Source organism: Haemaphysalis longicornis, unplaced genomic scaffold (genome assembly GCF_048455015.1).
Source record: "Haemaphysalis longicornis isolate Haplotype H1 unplaced genomic scaffold, Haemaphysalis longicornis Haplotype H1 scaffold_4, whole genome shotgun sequence".
NCBI lineage: Eukaryota > Metazoa > Arthropoda > Arachnida > Ixodida > Ixodidae > Haemaphysalis > Haemaphysalis longicornis.
In genome coordinates, this window is record NW_027526361.1 from 48919754 (window position 1) to 48941980 (window position 22227).

The following is a 22227-nucleotide window of genomic DNA, read 5'->3' on the forward strand; positions in this document are numbered from 1 at the left end:
GATGAAGACGTGTGCTTATTCGGTCATTAATTTTCACTCGGCGGTATTAGCAGTTGGGCCGAGGGGTACAGGAGGTGGAGAGCTCATTCGTCTTCGTCTAGGAGTGCAGCGCGGGAGAGGAGGAGGAGGCGAAGGAAATGGACAACCTCTGGTGCTGTGTCACAAAGGCGTCGGCTGCCGGACGATGCCTCGCGGTCGTTCGCTTCCTTCGCCGGACGTCACGTCGGATTTGTTTGTTTCTGCTTGCGGCAGACGTTCATTTCCTCGTCCATGAAAGCGTATACGCGGCGCGGAACTTCGCGTCCGTCTTCTATTGCTTTTTTTTGAGAAAGTGGACGCTACCCGAAGCACCATCACGCGAATTACACGTCGCGTTCGTCCACGGAAGTGCGCGAGATGCCGTCAGCTTGAAACGGAGGATGATGCGGGAAAACCCAATTTGGCCTCGGCGCGCTGAAGCGCGTTCGAGAGGCAGAAGCAAAAAGCGGCGGCGGTGGTGGCAACGCCCCGGGAAGGACGATCCCCGTTTTTACTCGGCGCCCCTCAGATGTGAAGGGGAAAAAAAACAGCAGCGTGTGCGCGGCTTCAGAGGGGAGGAAAAATAAACGAGCCTGATGGTCACGTTTGTGCGAAAAGGTTTTCCGAGTGTGCGTGGCAGTGTTCGCAATCAGACGATGGCGGCGTACGCTGACGAAAGACCACGAACAGCGGCAGTGGGATGACCAGCAGAAAACACAACAAGTGGGGAAGACGGAGACACCCGAAGACCCTCGTTTTAGGGAGACCGCACTTAGGCGCAGCATGCCCGTACTTGGGTTGCCTCATTTTCGCGTCTGTCAACGCGGATAATTTGTCGTCGTCTTTCGGTCGGCTGCTGGGCTCCCTCCAGAACGGTGGAACCCGGGAGCTTGTACCTCGGAAACAAACACTGAGCGTTTGGGTAACGGGTGTGTGTATGTGCGCCCCCACGCTGGCGTCAGCTTTTAGAGTATTCTAGCGAATGCGTGAGGACATCATCCTTCTTTCGGCAGACCTTGAGTGTTTAAAAAAGCGCACAGGAAAGAAACACTTCGTCGGACATTCCTCTCATGCTGTTTTTAAGTTTATCGCTTCACCGTACATCAGTCGTTTTTTCCTTCCGATGTTTATGTCTGGTATTAGTCAAGATTTATTCTCCTATATTTTTATTCTCGTGCGGTGTAAATGCAATATTCTCTTTCACTCCAAAGTTTTAAGTACCTGGAATACATTTTTTAACTTACGGTCTCGAAGATTGCACCAATGTAACGATGTTAGGGCGAGACGTTTGATTGATTATCGTTCCTAATTATTACAATAAAACTGGTCGTACGGCTCGTTCGTACATACTGCCACCGTACTCAGCTTTTTTGCACTAAGCCTCCCATTAACCTAATTATTGTTTTCACCGGGTTTGATACTCAAAACTAGCTAATCAGTTATACTCACGTGAGGTTTATGAGGTAAGCCTGCCTTTTTAAATTTCTGCACGCTCATCTCAACAGATAACTAGTTTTCTGAAGTAAGTTACGTCGCAAGTGCATGAGAAGGGCTGTTGTCCAAATTCGCAAGCTTGCGTTGATAGCAAAAGCAGACGAAGATATTTATTCTTTGTTTTATTTTATCCTTTCCTCTTTATAAGCATAATCTAGTCAACACCATACAAAAATGTGCACAGACTCGCATCAATAGACGCCGCCGTTTGGGGAGCTTGATAAACTAACGCCAGTACAGATAACAGACGACGATTGGTAACAAGTAGATAAGATGACTGTAAACATGCTCATAGTACATTAACGTACAACCACACAAAAAATTGCAGAATATTCTTTCACTGAGCATCCCTTTTAACAGGCACACATGATTTCAGTTTCGCAGCGCAGGTCACCTTACACTAAAAGCAGCTGTTAAGCGCAATAAGTGGAGAAGTTTTTTTTTATGTTGCTAAACAAGTAAAACCGCATAAAACGATCGATTATTTGACCGCGGCCTGCTGCATAATCGAGTCAGATTTTTTAGTCGACGTCCACTACTAGATGAGATTGATAGATACATATCTAGCACCAGGAGCTCATTTTTATACGCGAGTACAAAGCGGGGGCGGATGGTGCGAAGATTACCACCAAGAACTGGAGCACATTGAAGGTCAAGCTTTCCATCTGACAGCGATAGCCGGATGAGGAAGCATCTGATCCATTACCGGCGTAAGGAGGTAAGCTCGAAATAGCTATCCAGTGACAGGGCAGCACACCCACGTTGTGGTTAGGCAAGAAACTAGGATGGAAACAGGGAAAATGTAAGCATACATAGATTAGACGGATTTGCATCGTGTCTCTTTTCGCATAGTGGCGTATAACTATCCATGGCGACATCTCGAAACGTTCTGCAAGCGTATGATCGTATGAAGAGCCCTTTATCACGTGTAAAAAAAACTGCATCCGTTTCGTATTCATCGTCCTGCATTTTGACCGCCCACTTTTGACCGTAATTCCTTAAAGGCAGCGGGAGGAAATTTAATTCCTGGAGTACCGACGAATCAGACGGTGGTTATGTACGAATCGCAAAGAATTTCTGACGAGAGCGGGCATTTTGTTTAACAAGGGTTTGACGACGAATGCATAATGCGTAGGTAAAACTCTGCATTCTCCTGGCCACAAAGCTCGAAATAGCTTATGTTGGAGATGCAATAAAAGATTTTAACACAAAAGTGTTGTATTCCGGGATACACGAAGATTTCACTGACGTCATATCCGTCACGGAAATGACGCCAGCCACTACAATGAAGCAAGCTGCCTGTAAAGGGTGCACTCCAGCACACAGGGTCTTCTTGCGGGGAATCGACCTTTAGTACTAAAGAGTACCTTCACTTAGGGTTGTTTGTTTTCGGGTTTTATATTTTATCACGAAAGTGTTTAATGCCGTGATACATCAAGATTTCACTGTCGTCATATCTATCACGGAAATGACGCCAGTACACCTTTGCCGGAGCGACCCGCCAGCAGGACGTCGCTCACCTAGCACACCCACAAGACAGCCGCCGACCCGCAAATCATGCTCAGCTGCAGATTTCGCTGCACATTTTACTTTCGTGTTTTACCGATTCCTATGACAGAGAAATCAACCCCAGTTTTTATCAAATTCTACGGAGCGTTTTTTTGCGGCGTCGGTCGTTGGGGAATGTCTCACACTGTCCGATCATGACAACAATAGGGCGAAACCCTTACAATTTTTCTCTCCAGCTCATAGGAAGCAGCGCTTGGTTGCTCAAACGTGGATCTCCAGGAGGAGCTCACGGGTCGGGTCGCCATAGTCGTCGAAGCACTGCGGTCTTCAGCAAGCAAGCTGCGCTAACCCTGTGTTGAACAAACCTATTTATGTTTCTCTCTTTCTGTCTCGTTTGACATCGTGTGGATTGCCGGTGTTGCTATCCTCCAATCCCACACTTTCTTCTTCCTTCTTATGATTCAGCCCATAATTTTATTTTTAATACTAAGCCATTCCATGCTCCCAAAGAAATCACAAAGCTGCTGCGGAAACGGACGTTGCAGTCGCTCCATTTGATGCGTCCTAAAGAGAATTCAAAGGAGAAAAATAAGGCTTTGTTGAAAGTCGAAGCGAGGAGATAATTCGCTGGATGCGTAGCTTTCGCGGCCATCTACGCTTGGAATAAAACCTTTCACCGTCGTTCCTGCACCAATAAAAAACGTAAAAAGGAACAAGGTGACCAAACACAAGGTGCCGCGTTTCAAATCGCTTCCTATACAGTCATAGGTTGTAGTGAATATATTTTTTTATAGAGAACACGTGTATCTAAGAAAGTGGGCCAATAACACTCCTGCTCCTAAGCTGAGGGTAAACGGAGCTCGCCAACAATGCCATTAGACGAGGTTATGAGCAGTCTCAGGAACTTATAAACTGAAATTAGCAATGCATGCTGTCTGTAGCGTTCTTTCTGGTCGCACTATTGGTGACCTTACGAGGCAGGTGTTTTTTGGACGTATGTCTCTGGAAAATTCTCTTGCATGACCGCAGCATTTTCTTTTTCTTCTGGGGACGGAATGCTCGTGGGAAGTAAACAGTATTGGTCTTCTCAAATCCCGCATCCAACTTATTCGGATCGAGGTGTCACGCCATCGGGCAGGAAATGGCTTTATAGATAGTCTTGTGAGTTTCAGTGCGAACGAACATCACGCCCACGCCAAGAAACTAAATTATATCGTGCTCCAGTCAGCTTGAGAAAGCTCCCGGTGACCTGTGCGGTCATCAGTGAGGTGCAAATTACCTCCTGACAACGAAGGGCTTAAGGGACGGCAAGGGACAATCGAAACAGTAAGGCTGCTGGGCGCCAAGCGGTATATAGGTACAGGAGCGGGTACACTCGGGCCGAGAAGCATTAAAACTGTGCCCCTCGTGAGGGAGGGGCATTAAGACTTACCGAGGTCATCGATGACGGGCGCCAGGCGGAGCATGATGCCCACGAGGAGCACACTCATCACAAAAAGCGACACAGCCGTGGTGATGATGATCCAGCGGGCCTTGCGGCTCACGTCTTCCTCCTCGTCCTCCTTGGCGCCCAGTCCACTCCGGGCGCTGCCGGCGCGAGTGCCCCTGCCCCTGCCCCGATCACTCTCCTGCGACGTCGCGCACAGCGGCCTGTACTCTTGCGGGCTCTGGTTGCCCAGACAGGACGAGGCCCTAGGCGGCGAAATGGAGAACACGAAACGCGAGGCCGGCCGGTCTTGCCAGGTCGGCGTGGCCGCCAGGTCTGTGGGAGACACGTCCGAATAGGTCTGTAGCTCGGTCGTCGGGCTGTGCAGGCAGGAGGAACTGAAGCTCTTGAAACGCGGCGTCGGCGGAAGCGTCCGCGGAGGCTGGGGGGCACCGGAACCACTACTGGTCCCCGCCATGGCAATGGGTTCGATGAACGTCGACTGGCGGTTCAACGTCGAATAGGGCCGGTTCAGCGTCGTGCAGGTGCGGTTGTGCAGATGCTGCGGTACTCGACGTGGTGGTGGCGTGGAGACGGGCACGAAGGGCACGTCGAACGGGGTGAGTTCGCGCAGCGGGAAGGATTGTCGCTGGGTGTTGCTGGTGCTCGCCGGTGCCTCTCGGCTGGCCGCTGGTGGCCTGTGGGCGGCAGCTGCTCGAGCTGGTTGCGAGACCAGGTGGAGCGTGTATAGAGTCCACAGCGTGACGGCCTTGGCTCGGGTGCAGACCCGACGTTCGCGGCCAGCACACTCCCTTACTTCGGTTCTTTATTCACTGAAGATCGTCCAGATAAGATGTTTAGTTTAGCTCCTTTACAACTCTGTCGAGGCGGCTTCTCATCAATAGAAGCGGAAGGTTAACTTTATACAAATTTACGTTTTGGGTATACCACATTTCGAATGAAGACTTTCAAAGAAAAGGCTCCAACGACATATAGGAAATACTCGAGAGGAAGAAACGACGCCGACAACGGTCTTTTCGGCTTGTTGTCGACGATCGTGCTGCTCCGGCTAGTTTCTAAGGAAGCGATTTCAAGTCTCGTCTACATTGAGTGCCACATTTTTGTCGGGGACGTCGGAAGAGCAGTGCCGAGGCGTATTTTCTCCACGACTCCTATCGAAGCAAGCGGCAGTGTGCGGTCTTGTTCTTGCAGATTTGGCGCATTTTTTTTCAGCGATGCCGACCAGGATGGTTCCGGCCCATTAGTTTGTGAACGTCGAAGAAGAAAGTCATTTGTCGTTGGACGCCCAACAAGAAACCTCCCAGAATCGACGTCTGATCGGCTTTCTTAAGGCTGTTGGTCTCTTTTCTTTCTCCCGCTGCCCCGAGAAAAATATCGGTCTCTCGGAGACTTTGGAGGGAAGGAAACCCGGTTAATGTTCTCGGAACAGACGTCCACGACGGGTAGCTCAGGCTGTTCTCCTAACGCAGTTTATATTTTTGAGTAAGGTTCGACCACTGTGGCACTTTTCGCGCGTCGTAGACGCTGTTTCTTGAGCAATCTCTTAGGGTAGTTTGAACTTGGCGCATCGACACGTCGACACGGTTGAAGGAGGATGCAGTGGTGAGGCGTTTGAGCTTTAGCAACGCAGTTGAGGTCACGCACGAGGGACGAACGAAAGCTTGTTGCAGTTCCTGCCACAGCGCTGTGAATCTACTGTTTTGGTTCCCACTTTGATTAAGCTCGGCTTAGTAACGACCGGTCGGTTTCGTGCTCGACAAAGACGCAAAGTTTACAAGTTTCCGGGTGGCCGACCCACAGAGACGCCGTGCAGTCCCTGGCGTTCCAAACGCCAGAACGCGTCTCCCAAAGTTGCTCGGCTGCGACGAACGAGCCGCATTCTTTGCCTCCGGCTCCGAGGCTAAAACACGGCTCGGTGGTTGCGGTAATATCGAGGCGGTGACGCCTGGTACGATGACTGTGGTGCAGTGCTGCAGGAGGCGTCCCACCTTTTCCGTCGCTGCATCTGCCGCAAGCTCTGGCTGCGTCCGAAGCAGATAAACCAGATCATGTTGCTTCCAGAAACCTCGTCTGTTTCCAAGTCCTTCTCAGCCCCGACTGTCTTCCTCAGGGACGGGCGTGATGCTCGAAACACGTGCTGGAGCTGCCCGAGAAAGAAACCCCGATATTTGTTGTAGCAGAAGCTTAGTGAGCGCTCACTCGTCATGTCAAAAGGAAGTATGAGACCGCCGACACTATTGTCCTAACATCGCGCGAAGTAATAAAAAAACGCAAGCATTCCGACTGCTTTCACGCTGCAAAAATTTATCATGCCACGATTTTGTCACTCCTCCTGGAGTTCTTTTTTTCACGCTGGAATAATGCTTTATCAACCCAACACTATATTGAAGGTTTTCGCTGACCAGAATTGATATTTGCAAATCAAATAGAGTTCGTACTTTTTTGAGGCTCTTATGGAGAGCGTAGTTCCGTGCGGGAAGCTGGCCGAGCTCACTGGGTATGGACGCTGTTTGAGGAGTGTTAATTACGAATGTTTCCGAAAGAAAAAGCAGCGTCGAGAAAATAGTGGCAATGCTCAAGCAAGCAAGGAAATAACACAATGAAAGTCATTAGATTGAGTGACCTGGGCACTTAGGAGTGCAAAGGTGTAGCTGTTTGCTTCTTCCAGAAGCAGAAAACACGCCCCCTTCTACCCACGCATTCACAAAATAAGGGTTGGCAGGCCACCACCAAAAGAAATAAAGGTCCCACCTCATAATTGGACTAACTCGAAGTTCGAGCTGGCTATTTCAAATTTAAGAACGGCTCTCATAGGTCTTCAATAGAAATTTAGGGTCCTTGGAAGCATGTCCTGACGAACGTTTAGCCGAACGCAGTTTTACCGCGCGTAGCGCCAGTGCTTTCGTCTAAAGAAAACACGCGGTAGCGCAAGGACCATAAACATTGGTACTCGCCTAAGAACATCCGCCGCTCTCGCTGGCATTAGGCCGGGCCAGGGTCCTGTTGACAGGGGTTCCCGCCTCGAGTGGCAGCGGAGGGGGAGGCGTCACTCGGAAGCAGTGAGCGGTAGGGGCGGTTGCGACAAAGCGGCCAATGTCCCCACCGGCGGTTACCTTCCGTGTTTTGCCGGTAATCTCCTCGGCTCGGGCGAACGTACGCGCGCGGCTTCAAGCCGTGCCAACGGCGGCCCAGCGCGTCCGCAGCGACCAGCTTTCGGCAACCGTGTGTGCGCTGGGGGATACTGGGGAGCAGACAGCCAGCGCGTCTTCTTTCCACCGGGATGGAGGAAAGAGTTGCCCGCTTTCCTCTTCCTCTCCTCTTTCGTGCACGCACCCTCCGCTTCCCTCCGCTGCATCCTCCCCCGTTGATCCTCCTCCCCCTTCGCCTCTTTCTTCCAGCCGAGGAAAGGAACGGCGGATCGATAGCATCTCCCTCTTTCTCATTTGCTCCTTCGTGCTTTCGTCTCCTTTCTTTACCGCTCATCTTGTTCCTCGTATTCTTCCCGAATCCTTCTTTTATGTCCCCTTTTCCCTCGTTCGTGTTTCTATTGGAGAACTAGGTTTGCTTTCTTCGGCGTCTGGAGGAGCGGGTTTGTCCAGCTTGTGTGGTGCGACTTGTTTCGAAGAGCGTGTACAGGAATGCGTTCGTGCTCTTTTGACACGTTGCTTCTGTCGTCCGTCTTGAGCGCTCGCTTACCAGATGCGACGTATCCAAGCGTCTTTGGCACTGGGAGGAATTTTAGGTTTTGCGTGGGGTTCTCTTGATCTATTTTTCTTGGTGCTCAGGCAGGATACGATTACTGCTGGCAGTGATTCCTTTTGAAGTGCATATGCGTTCGTCGATACGCCCATCTGTACTTCACTCGGTCCTTCCATATGCTGTCCTTGTTGGCCATACAACCGTTTCCGCTACTCACCGTGTTCTGTTGACCACTACAGGTTCAGGCACGTCTTAAAAAAAGACGTATGCACTCTTTACGTGCCTCCGTCTCTCCGCACAGCCTGCAAATTTCAGTTGGCGGCAAGTTTGAAAGGAGGATGCTTTGCGATAGACGTTCAGCAGCTACCGGCGGACAGAAAAAAAGAAAAGCCCCACAACGGATGCAGCGTTGTCCGAATTAGCGACCAACGTCAAGATACCGGTAAACCGGGTACCGTGTTCGGAGGTTTTTGTTTAAGGTTCTCAATAACTGATCCGGGGCATTGTTAGACTTCAGGAGTCTAAGCATGAAAAAAAAAAAAATGGCTGCGATTTGTCCCACCTAACCTCGGATATGCAAAGGAAAAGCTTGACTTATTCTGGTCGAGTCTTGGTTCCGCTTGGTTAACCATTGATGTCGATGTGCTGCCGACTACGACTCTAAGGCGTTCGGTTCCGTGCAACGCTCACAGGAGGAGGCCCGGCCACGCTTTCATTAACGGCGAACGCGGCGTTCCTCTTCGCCGGCTGAAAGACGAGTCACGTATCCCGAGGCGACCGAGCGGCGCATGCGTGGGATGCGGCGGGGTTGGTCGACTGCTGATCAGCTGAGTGGCCACGACCGCAGCGGCCACCGCCGCTAGTTAAGCAGAACTACTGCAAACGGGGCCTTGTGCGCAGCGCGGTAAGCGGGCCCGGTGAATCACGCGATGCGCTTCGAGGGGTGTGTCGCAGGGGGTGTCTGCAGGTCAAAAAGTGAACTTGCGCATTCCCGGCGAAATCGCTGGACGAAAGCAGTAAAGCTTTGCTTTAATAAGAGCGCAGAAAAACACACTTCAGGCATGGTCCCGAACTTTGAGCTTGCTTGAAAGGCGACAGGGGAGAAGCATTGATTGACGGCCTAAGTAAAATAAGACTCACACCGGAAATAACACTGTCGGAACGTTACCAGCTCTGTAGCTTTTTCGGCAGCTTGGAAACAAGTTGCTGCGAAGTATGAAAGGCTCTGAATTGACCTGGAAACATTGTCTATTTACATTACCACATTGAAGTCTTGAATATGTTGGCCAGATTTCGAGTTTTCTGGCCGACGTAGGCACCAAATACATTGTGTCTTTTTTCTTTTTTCAAATTCTCCGATGCATCTATACACCATTGCGAATTCTCGCACTGTTTTTGACGTGAAGTGCGTACGAACAGTGTGATTCGTGAATTTGCGAAACAAGTTCTTTTACGCCTCTAGGCCTCGACGCAACGGGGAAAAATCGCAGTAAACTTTTTCCCTGCTTAACATTTGGCAATTTGCCGCAGTTGCAAAACCCGGCTACAGCGCCGCACGAGCGGTGTCCATTACCAAGATCGGCTTCTTCTTGCCAAATTCGCAGCATGCAGAACAGGCTTCAGTTAGATTTTTAACCCGCAAACTGCGTTCCAACGTTCCATTTCTTTCGCATCGTCCTCCTAGTCACTTTGCTGACGTCAGCTATGGCGACACGCACAGGCAGACAAACCTGCAGTGCTAATTTTAAGAAATTGCTAGCACGTGCTAAGTGGTCAAGCAGTTATCACACAAAAAAGACAGAAGAAAGTTCAATTTAAACTGTGATTGAATGATAATCAGAATTTCAAAGTCCGAGATACCTCGGCGGCACATTTCAAACTAGTGTGACGTCACAGCTGTATTGGTGAAGGGGGTGGGGGTGGGAATGCAACAGCGCATTGGGTGCTCTATTCTGCCGTACATTACAGATAACGTTCTTCCGTTAAATAGTAAAATAATGAATTACGCGGCTGGAATGGCCAAATGCAGCGATTAATAACACTTTGAAAGATACGCCTCTGTGTTCCTTCAAAGGCTGAAAACTTCAAAGCGCACAAATAATGTGGACCAGTCAGCAGCGACACACACAAGCCCTTCTCGCAACTGCCGTTTTATTGAAAAACACAAGATTTGTACACGAAAACAAATCACACAAAGAAGCGGTGGCGTGTGTCGCTCCTGCCTGTCCCCGTTATTTGTGCGCGTTGAAGTTTTCAATCATGCACCAACTAACCCAACTTGCGGTATTGCTTCCTCCAAAGCACGATGTCTGAAAGTGGATGCTGTGTACAAAAAAGAAGGAAACGCAAAAAAAAAATTGCAAAGCAAGAAATAAAAAGCGTTGGTATTTTAAATTTTAAAATTACTGGGACGAGATGAGGAGCGAGAGGGAGTTTCGCTAGCTACCTTAATCCCTTCTTCGTGAAAATAATCCTTTACGAGGCGAGCGGTCCATGGCGTGCCAAACCGAGGTCCTGCTCATGGATTAAAGGGGCTCTATAGGGTGAATAATTTTGTTTCATGAACGCGCACCAAAACTAAACCTTTCATGACTGGTATGGCGTTCATTCAACGATAAACAATACTGGTTCGTTTATAACTGATAAATTAAACACCCCCCCCTCATACGTCCCTTCTTTTTCATGTGAAGGAGGACGTCACAGATCGAGCGCTAGAGAGTTAAGCTGTTGTGCCATCTAGATTATTATTGGGAAAGTTTGCCGATATTTATTGCGGCAGAAGGAGCAATGACACTTCGTGTATTTACTCCTTTAAATAATTTGTGCCGTCATTGTAAAGCGGAGCCCTAATTCTAAAATGAAATAATGCTGGCAGTGGCTGCTGTTTAGGCAAGGAAGGCCGCCAAGTGAGATTTGTGCCTTTGAAAATGCGGGGTTGTATCAGCTCGGGAAGCGAATGGCAAGAACATTGCGTAGTGCGCAACGTAATAAATGTGGACTCCTTCCCTCCCTCACTCTCACTCATTCCCTCACTCACTTTCACACTCGCTCACTCAGTCACACTCCCTCCCTCCCTCCCTCCCTTTCTCCCTCACTCACTCACTCTTGCTCACTCACTCGATCACTTACTCACTCACTTCCTGTTCACACCCTCACTCAGTCTTACTTTCCTCGCTTCCTCCCTCATTAACCCCTGACTCACTCGTTCCTTCCCTCTCTTCCTCACTAACTCACTCACGCACTTTTGCTCACCCCCTCCCTCATTCTCTCACTCTTGCTCACTCACTCAATCAATCAATCACTTCCTCCTCGTTCCCTCACTCCCTTTCTCCCCACTCACTCACGCCTGCCTGCCTCCCGCACTCATTCACTCCCTCCCCCACTCCCTCCTTCCTTCCATCCCTCCTCTCTTTCTCTCTCCCTCACTTGCGAACTCTTGCTCACTCACTCTTTCCTCAATCCCTCCCTCCCCCTCACTCACTCCTCTCTCTCTTTCTCCCCTTCACTCATTTGTTGCTCTCTCACTCACTCCCTCACTGGCTCCCTCACTCACGCTTCACTCACTCCTCCTTTCTTCCCTCTCTCCCTCCCACCATCTTCCTTACTCATTCACGCACTCTTGCTCACTCACGAACTCCTCACTCACTCATTCCCTCACTCTCTCTTCCATCCTTCCCTCCCTCCCTCGTCTATGAGCTCCTTGTGCACTTGAGAAGTACTCCTCAAACAGTGTGTCTTACATGCGTTTGTTCTTCGCGATGCGTTTCCTCCTTACGATGCATTTTACAAATAAAGATGTTTTCTCTCTCTCTGTCTCTCTCATTCCGCCTGGTGACACAGTGGCGCGTCACCAGGTGGGATAAGGGGCGGAATCGTAATCTTGATCCTGAATTCGAGAGATGGCGTGTAATACTGTTAAACAGTATTACCCTCGCCTCTGCGTTCTGCTAGGAGTGACGGTGTCATTTTGCTTCTCCTTACGCCTCCTCTAAGGTAAGACTGGGTCATCTCTGGGCCATGATGATGATGGTGGTCAATGCGTGGCGTGCGTGTGGGATTTTCCCCCAGGCATGCATAATACCGCACGATAAAAACCTTCACCAATTTTTACTTAGAAGGACACTGAAGGCAAATAGCAAGTTGGGCTCAGACGAAAGTTTAACTGCCCGAAACCCAGTTAGCGTTTATTCGGCGTTGAAAAACGCTTTAATTGCCGAGAAATTAGCAATTGCAAAATACATTATATTCCTCACGCCATTTTGTGACGTTTCGCGTGACGTCAACGGTTGCCGGAAGCAGGAAAACTAAAACCTACCAAGCGAACCATCGCGGTAGCAGGAGCCACTGGTCGCGCTCGGCGAATACGAGAAAACAACTTGCCCGCCTACACTTGCGTTACCTGGCACTCTCTGCGCGTCAATATTGGTGCCGCACGGGTCGTGAGATGGTGCTTAAACAATGTAAATGTGCCGCGCGGCCTTTAGCTTTACCTACAGAACGTCTAGCGGGCAGTGCAACGGCAGCGCAAACGACGACAGGGGCGCTCTTTTTATTTGCATTCTCGTTATAGATAGTCGGGTTTTAGTCGCTTCGATGCACTCGGTCAATGATGGCGGCGTTTACTCGGCATAACAGTGTGGCGCCATCTTTTACTTAACTGGTAACAGCGTGCAACGCTAAACTTGTGGGGGCCCGCTACCTCGGCTCCGCGACGCGAATTTTAGTAGGACGTATCGTCAGTTTTCCGTCGCGATATGGTAACGCTTATTGTGGCATCGATTGAATACTTTGAGAAGCGAGTTGCCTATTAGCCCGCAGGCTAAAAGCGTGCCTAGAGCTCTTACGAGCGCCCTAAGAGCTATCAATAAACTCCTTCGGGTCATTATGGAATTAAAAAACGGGCATAATATGATACAAATATTATTTTACCTAAGTGTGCGCCGTAGTTGAAGCATAGCAGTACACAATGCCGTGATTCGAAGGACCCGTTTCAACGCACACATTTTATTCAACTTCAAGACAATCAAGAAATGGTTTCGAACAAACACATTGTCACGGCATGCGCTTTGGGGCCGAAGAGCAAAATTAGCAGGTGATCGATTGCCTCTTGTTCGTCGTAAGTGCAGCCCTCGCTTATTGCGATTTACGGGAGGCGAACAAGTCACTGCGTTCCGGCGCAAGCCGAGAAGGTTTAAAAATAAATAACGCACACTCTACATACCCGATGCGGGTTTAATGGTCGTCGCTAGTGATAATTCCAATTTAGTAAGCACAGTCCAACCGCAGGAGCACTCCGTCGCATCTTCGCGAACGCGACCACAACACACACACAGCTTCGACCGCCGGCCTGGGTGCACAACTTCGTTCGGGCAGACAGTGCTACGCGAGGGCGCCGCAAAACGCTTGTTCTATCAGACGCCAATTACTGTCCACAGAAGAGCGGAACAGTGGAAGGGCGACGTGCCACTTGCCATCAAGGTGTAAAAAGTGAGATAACAGGCATGTGACAACACCGAACGTGCAATAACCACCGCAACCGCCACTGGCGCCGCAGCATGACTGCTTGCGAATGTCGGCACGGCTTGAATCGTACCTGCACATTTATAAATGCTTATGATGTACGAAAGTTAACGTGCAAAGAAAGATTTTGTGTTTTTTGAGGGCTTGTGTGCGCGGTTGTCGTTCTGTTGTTGGCCACGTGACTCTTGGCACGTCTGCTCAGTCGCCGTTTATGTCATCTCTGCTGGGCGGCTGATAGCTTCGCCTTTTGATTATCCACGTGAATATTTTCAAGGTAGTGCCTTATAGAGTGATATATTCGTGTTATGGAGATGCCAATAAATCTATTTATACCAATTTGAGTGTCCCTTTAACGGTCACTTCAACAGCAAAGGTGAATGAATTGCTGTACAATATCCACGAATGGCGAGTGAAGAACTTCGACAAACGCAACCCTTACGTTTGGAGAGTATATTTTTTGTTACGCGACCTCTTCAAGCTGTCCGGACTCTTCAAGCATCTTGAACAGATGCCTGGAGAACTGCAGTTGCGGCGGTCTACGAGATGGTTTAAGCGAAACTGTCCAGGCCCTAGATGCGGCACACACGTCCACATGGTAGGACTACGTTCACAACCAACTATCCCACAAAACATTCTAAATATTATGCGTACTTCAGACTACAAGGAAGCAAATATTTGAACTAACAGCATATTGTAGCGTTTTGTTCCTATTTACAGGTCAAAATTAGTGTAGAAAGCTCGAGGGATGAATTGTAGAAACAGTTAAACATTGTGGCTACCGCGTTGACTACCAAAAAGCCACATGCTCGCGGCCTTTATACTCATGGTGTGCAGCCTTTTATGCGAAAGTATTCCGGCGCTCAATGCTTTTGTAATGACGTAGCCTAAACGCACCGCGCACTGACGTTCACGCTGGTACGCAGTAGCTGGCGAATAATGCTAAAAAAAAGTTGTTCCATACGTTGGGCTTCTCTAATTGTGATATTGTTTCCCCCTTAGAGCATCAAATAATCTTCAACTTTAATAAGCACTGGCGCTGGTTTTCTTAACAAACATTAAGACATCTATGTGAGATGAAAGCAGATTGCGAGGTTCCGTTTTTTAGATACTTATTTATCCCAAAATCACGTGACAAAACCAGGCGAGCAGAAGGCTACTGCGAGCATCATTACAAGCTCATTTTACATTTTTCAGGTTCAGCCCTGAACCCTCTCCAGGAAGCAAGTGGAAGTTGCGCATGAACGAAAATTCTTCTATATTCATTTCCTTGGGTGCCAGTTTTATCTAAACGTGGTAGCGTTCGGGCGAAAAGCGGACGGACAGCGCTGCTACATTGCGCTGTGCGACGACGACGACGCGCTAGCGCACCTTTACAGGACGAAGTGCCCCTTCTCGTAGGCACTATAACGTAATAAGAACAACTTTATCCATCCTTTCTTAGTGATCGCGGGCGACAACGACAACGATGACACAGCAGTGAGTGCACGAGGCAGGAAAAAGGGGAAGGCAGACAGCAAGCGCATTTACAACGCGAAACGCTTTTTTTCTCTCTGCAAGCCCTTAATCTTTTGCATCCTTCTTTCAAGTCCTCCCTCAGGGGGAGCCAACAAGAGAACGCCTAATGCGCATGCGGGGAAAGGCCCCATTCAAATTCTTCCCCAGTCACTTGTAGTGAGAAAATAATATTGCCTTTCGGTCGGGACTTTTATTTATCCTGGTCTCACAGACAGACAGACAGACAGACAGACAGACATACAGACAGACAGACAGACAGACAGACAGACAGACAGACAGACAGACAGACCGACAGACAGACAGACAGACAGACAGACAGACAGACAGACAGACAGACAGGCAGGCAGGCAGGCAGGCAGACAGAAGGACGGACAGGCGGACGGACGGACGGACGGACGAACTGACCACAAGTTTTCAGTCGTGGCTCTTAACAAAAGTCTGGCTCAAGGGGCATGTGACTATTTCCACAACAAGGCCGTTACTCCAAATTGGCAAAAAAAAAAATAAAGAGCGAATAACAGAATGTTGGTGCCAGTCATGACAACATCCAATTGCTTTCTCTACAAAAAGAAAATTTCAGTTCGAAAACAAAATCGAAGCTGGACGACTGCTGTTTTGCTGCACACTTTGTTTCTTGCCTGGGTTATATGTTGGAAAGGTCGACCGGTGACACAAAAAAGGAAAAGGTCGACATCGGATGAGACGCCGTGAAAAACTTTGCGATGCTAAAAGGGCTATCTATATGAAAAGATCCATTCCCCATGTTTCACTAGTGAAGCTCTTTGCGTTTGCTTTCTGCCTGAAGTATTGTCGTTGGAAGCGTCGACACATCATTCCAGGAACATTCACGCGTTCGCGACAAGGTATAGCTCTTGTGCAACGACTGATCCGAGAAGCACACACATGCATTAATCAACTCCTACAGATGCTGATGCTTCTGATGATTAGCATACAAATAGCGCTCGCGAGCAGGACAGGGAGATATCGAAAAGGCAAACAGCCGTGGATAACCCTGTAAAGACCCCGAGGCCGTCCCTCACCTGTATCCTTTGCCTACGTTTATGTATTTCCTTAGTCTGAGCCCCGCTTTCTATAGACTCTTATGAAACCGGTTTAGCCCCAGTTGGTTTTAAAGTTGATTTGGCAACCCCACAGATAAGCTCACTTCCCTTTGATTGGGTAGAGACATTGTCCTTTGCTCTCGTTAACAAGCCCCGGGCGCTGGTCCGGTACAAATAAATCGTTCTAATTGCAAATTCCGCGCCTCATTTGGCTGACGGACGTAAAGAAATAGCCTTCCCGCTGTGTTCCGCGCAACCAATTTGCTAGGAACTAAAGAACCTTTAATGAGATTGCATTGGGGTTCTATGAAAGGAGTGCCTTGACGTGCCAAAGTTGCCTTGAAAGGAGTCTCCTGCAGTGAGGAACATCGTGATCTGTTCCCTAGTGCCAAAATTTTTGCAGCAAATTAAAGAATGGCGCAAAATGAGAAGTGTCCTTCAGCGCCTTATTACTAAGTTGGGAGAACATTTTTCTCTCTGGTGAACAATCACTTTTTCCACGCAAAGAAGTAACGCTGTAAAAACCTCTTGAGTAAGACAAACTACATATCTGCAAAATTTTGTGGAGTACTGTTCTGCTGATTTTTGTAGAGCATGTAGAAATAAAGGCCATTGCGTGAGGACTATAATGCTGCTTTTTGTAAAGCATGTTTGAATAAAGGCCAGTGTACCAGTGGGAAAATATTTAGTATACAGCATGCCAGCGGCTAAACTTTACTGAGTTACGTAGAATTACTCGTAATGCGACACTTTACTGGAACTGAAATGAAATAAGCCGAAGGAAAAAACATAGTGCTGTGTTGAGCAACCATACCAGCACCTGCGACATTACTTTTGTAATTTAGCTACACTGCGCCATTGGGATGAAGAACACAGAATATTTGGTGCTCAGCTCACCCGTAATGTAGTAATGATTAACCTTCAGATACTAGGAAGGCGCATTCCATGCACTTATTAAACACAGATCACTATCGGTTATTTTCGATCAATTACCCTCGCCGCGGTGGCTCAGTGGATAAGGCGTTGTGTTGCAGAGCCCAAGGACGCGGGTTCAATTCCCGGTTCCAGCGGCCGCTTTTCTGATGGAGGCGAAAAGCAGAAACGCCCATGTGTTCGAGATTTAGGCACACGTTAAAGATCCCAGGTTGTGAAAATTAATCCGGAGCCCCCCACTATACTGCGCGCCTCATCGCCTATTTAGCGCCGGCGTGTTAAACCTCATAATCAATCATTTTCGTTCATTTACCAATAAAGCCCAAATAATTTTATTATTGACAGTAGCTCCGTTTAGCCCTAGTTGGCTGTATGGTTGATTTGGCAACCCCACAGACAAGCTCACTTCCCTTTGATTGGGTAGATACATTTCCGTTTGCTCCCGTTAACAAGCTGCGGGCGCTGATCGCGTACGAATCCCTTCTCAGTACATTGCTTGGTCATTTTAAGACGAAATACTTAGCTATGTTTCATGGAGCGCGCGAGTTACAGAGAATTGTTAGTTACAGAGAATCGCACAAAAATTCGGAGCGCGCGCCAGGAAAACGCAACAGCGCCAGAAATGGTTCTTAAAAGTGCAGACAGAATGCGTGGGGTCAAAGAGGCCGAAATCGCACTTGCAATACCAGCCGTCCTTGGAGGCAACGGTACCGATGGGTGCTACCGGGAGGCTCCTAGCGATGGCGAGTGAGCGGAACGATTTTCCAAGGGAGGAGGAGGAGGAGGAGCAAACTTTATTAACAGTGAAGTCGAGTGGGATCGTGGTCGGGGTCCTCATTCCAAGACTCCGTTGGTGCGGTCTGCCGTCTTGCTGTATCCTCAACATAAGTTGCAAAAACAGATCAACAGAAAAGCCTAGAAGGCTTTTTTTTGCTTTCACATTTTTTGTAAGTTCTAAGCATCCCCCGTAAATTTGTTATTAAACATTTTGCTGCTGTCGTTTTTATCTACTGCGTGACAAGTGTCCGAGCCCTATATGGTCTACGTCATGTGCCTGTTTAGATACACTGCGTAATTCAAAAATGATTGGTCTCAATAGGGCACTTTACAATGAGACCTGACGCAGCCGATTGCACGCATGCACCGTGTTCTTTTATCTTAGCAGTAAAGAATAACTGATTGACTGATTGTTTGATTGTTTGTTTGATTGAGTGAATGATTGATCGATTGATTGGTCGGTTGATTGACTGATTGATCGATCGATGGATTGAGCTCTTGCTGCCTTCTCCTTCGCCTATTGAGGGACGAAAACGCTTGCATTTCTGGAAGCCTACAATTTAAGGGGCGAAGTTCTTAGCGGCTGGGGCTGTTGGCGTCTCCTGTCGTCGTCGTGGTCGTTGTAATCGTAGTTCGTCTCATGTAGTCACGGTACTAAAACAATGGGAAAATCGTTTACGTCTCGCGCTAGAACGTAACGCGCACTAAAAAACGCCGGGACACTCGTTTATGCTTCGCGCTACAGAGCTTCGTGCTTCAAAGACAAGAGACTTTTACAGCAAAGCTGTACACCTCTACCCCACAACAGTTTCATCTCCGTTGGCAAAAACACCAAGGAGCCATTAATAAACTTATACACTGCATGGTTCGCCCCACCCCAGGTTTCACGTCAGTGGAGATGGCCCGGGATTTTTTCACAAGTAAGAATTTCAGAGCTCTCAACTTTCGCAGAAAGCCATGCCTCTGTTAATATGACAACGCCTGCAGCACAGGTATCAATAAGAGATGACAGAGCGTCTCCGTTGCCCATCACATTCATACATTACAAAGCAGATAGGAACGATCATGCTTCACAGTATGTCGTGGTTTCGTTTTTGGCTATGAGCACGCGTTTGCGGACGAGCCAGAAGGGTCTGTGTTGGATTCACTTTCATTGTTTTTGTAGGAACTTTGCCCTTCCGCAAAAAAGTGAGTATTTGCAGCGCAATTTATAGTAGGTCTCTTCGTCCGGAAAGATAAATACCTTTAAACCCTAGCCTGAAGCTAGAAGCATGTTCTTCAATTGCGGATAAAAGGACGTGAATTCATCCTACATTCAGTTTAACAGTTTGATGTTTTGTGCAAGGTTAGAGGTTCAGAGGCAAAAACACAATACAATGTACATGGTGTCAGTTTATTATACGTAGTACAAAGCAAAAACTATTACATTTTTCTAACACAAACTACCTTGGAGCCATGTGTTTAATGCATTAAGCTTTATCTAAAACTGAAAGAAATAAGTGATTGATTGATATCTTTTTGCTAGGTGTCGCTAGTTTGATTCTGCTACGTTAGTAACAGCTCAACCAAAACGCGGATCCCTTGGTCTTAAAACCCGGTGCTATTGAGATATTCTTGGTCGCAAAAAACGGTAGTACGGGGATTTTTTCTTGCATTGGCTGCAAATTTAGCTTCTTGCTGAAGTCCAATCCTTGTTTTTTCTTAAAACTTCGAATTCGTCCAAATTTTCCTTCCCCCTTTCTTTTTTATTTTGGATGAGTTCATGACGAATACCGGGCCCAATTTGTTTGCTTGAATAATAACTTTTCTTGTGCATTTTTAACTTAGAGTTCAAGCTAAAATTTCTGGAATGAGCTACCTCTTGTGAAATACGGCATCGGTATTCGTTGCATTGCTAAAAAAACAAGACGGATCGATCCGTCTCGCACAACACGCTCGTATGCAAGTAGTCGCGCTTTTGGTTTTGGTTGCGCGGGATTTTAATTTAGGCCTGTTTTCACGAATCCGTTTGCATGACGCAAAAATGCTGGCGGTTGAAGTCGCCGCTTTGTTCGTTGCTGCTACTCTCCCAAATGTGCTCGTGGAGTACGTCAACATACAAAATAGAAACAAGAGAAAGGAAGCAGAAAATGCGAAGTACGGTTATGACATGGAGGCCCCTATTTTTTATCTTTTTTATTTATCTGTCATACGCAGTCTTGATAGCGTATAACCCCCTAACGTCCGTAACTAGTTTCCACGCGTGCATTGTTTTCTATTGGAATGCCATTGTTAAATCTTCTGTTTGTTAATTTAAACCTTCCCGGCTTCATTTTGTCGCAGCTCACAAGCAGCTCGTTGTTCCTGTGACACTAGACAGGAAGTTAAAACTCTCGTCGAACTTTTCTCAGTGTAGGTATTTAATCCGATAATCCTGCGTGTTCGCATTGCTTTTGTTCAGTGTTTCACTCACCCCCAACTCTGCCTCGCTGATTTTTCTTACGTTGGCTTTGCCACAGAGCAGACCTGTCTAACAGTGAGCGCACGCTTTACAGGACACAAGCAAGCGTGTGTATGTCTACTCGCTTGTCTTGCACTTGTTGTGTTGGAATTTATTTGCCATTTACTATCGACAGGCCCAAACCCGCGCTCTCCTGTTTTGCCAGAACAAGAATAAGCTGAGTGTAAACGAGCAGCGTTTAATGCCAATCCCGGAACTCCGCGTCGAAAGTTATCACCTAATCTTTGGTATTAAAGCCAACTCTAGGAAAGTTTTTGTACCCCTATTGCAGAAGGCTAATTTTATATGTTGACATTGGGTCTATAAAGTTTGCTTTTGAGCCATAGCCACGTTTATGTATTTATTTAGGACGAAAAGGTTGTCGTTTAAGTATCTGCCGCGCCACAATATTTTTTTGTATTTTTTCCAATACGCACTATCGGTTTTACGACTTGCATTTCCGGCATCTATACCTCTGGGGCCATCATAACTTGTCTGAATGAGTTATGATCAGCCCTGCTTTCTTTATTTTTTAATTATCCACATTCTACATTTACGCCAATATTCTGATATTTGTTTATTTTTACACTTTTTCAATTATTTGAATAGGTTGTGCCTTGCTTGTGCCCAACTGGTTAATCAGCAGTGGTATATTTTCATCCCTTCTTATTGATCTACGTATAGAGAAATTTACTTAAGTTTCAATGAAGTTTTTACCAACCAACAACCAATTTACTTACGTTTATCCCCGATCAGTTTCTCCTACTTTCGTTTTTATCTAAAGGCACCCAGATTGCCTCATCTACAAGAAGATCTACAAGAAGCCTCTCTCCGCTAATTGGAACAGTTCGTGTATGACTGATAAAATGCGACGTACCGCTTGCTCCATTGAATATCTCGCCTTCTTCATCGATGATATAACTCTCAGGCCAGTCCCTCAACGCAATCTGAAATGTTTTTCGGCGCAATTTTATTATAATTCGCGCGTATCTTCGACACACGCCGCTCACTGTCTTGTTTTGTGCTTCACCCTTCTTGCCATTGAGTTGTGTTTGCTGTAACAATTTTATTTTAGATGCGACTGCATCTCATTCACTCGCCTTGTCCATGCAGCGTCGTCGGCGTTGTTGTCGTCCGCCCCTCCCCCATTCTCCTCGCCGCGCGAGCTGCGCTCTCCGCCGCTCACCCCCTCTCCTCTCCGATGCCCCTCTCTCGCGAGGGGCATTGCAGTGGATTCGAATGGATTGGTTTGGCTTGGCTTGGATTGGATTGGATTTGGATTGGATTGGATTAAAGTGGATTGTGTTTGATTGTGCTGCGTCTCCTCTCTTGCGTCTCCGCGGTCTCCTCTCTTTCGGGCGCGCTGTGCATATAACCGGTGTGCCACTCTCCGGCGGCCTTTCGGTCGACGGTTGCTCTCCGCTTGCGCTGGAACCCCCCTCAGCGTCGCGTCACACCAGGGTTCCCGCAAGGGGAGGTGGGCGTAATTTTTGAAGCTATTTCCTCTGTACGCACTCCTGAGTGATTGGTCCGCCCGTGGCTTCAACGCCCATTGTTGCTTCTTCATCATCATCATCATAATCATCATCATCATCAACATCATCAGCCTATTTGGGTCCACTGCAGGACGAAGGCCTCCCCCATTGACCTCCACCTGCTTCTGTCCTGTGCTGCCCGTGTCCATCCCTTGCCTCCGAATTTTCTTATTTCACCTCTTGATCGAGTTAATGGCCTTCCGCTTCTCCTAGTCCCGTCTCGCGGTGTCCATTCTGTTG

General features: G+C 47.9%; 1 protein-coding gene across 1 annotated transcript in view; it reads right to left on the bottom strand.

Moving 5' to 3' along the window:
* The window catches only part of LOC144178664 (uncharacterized), a 170801-nt gene extending 164194 nt beyond the window's left edge, over positions 1 to 6607 (bottom strand). The window contains exon 1 of the mRNA XM_077706673.1: positions 4454 to 6607. Coding sequence (XP_077562799.1) covers positions 4454 to 4925 — 472 coding nt within the window. The 5' untranslated portion in view covers positions 4926 to 6607. The remainder of the gene's footprint in view (positions 1 to 4453) is intronic.
* Between the last annotated feature and the right edge of the window lie 15620 nt (positions 6608 to 22227).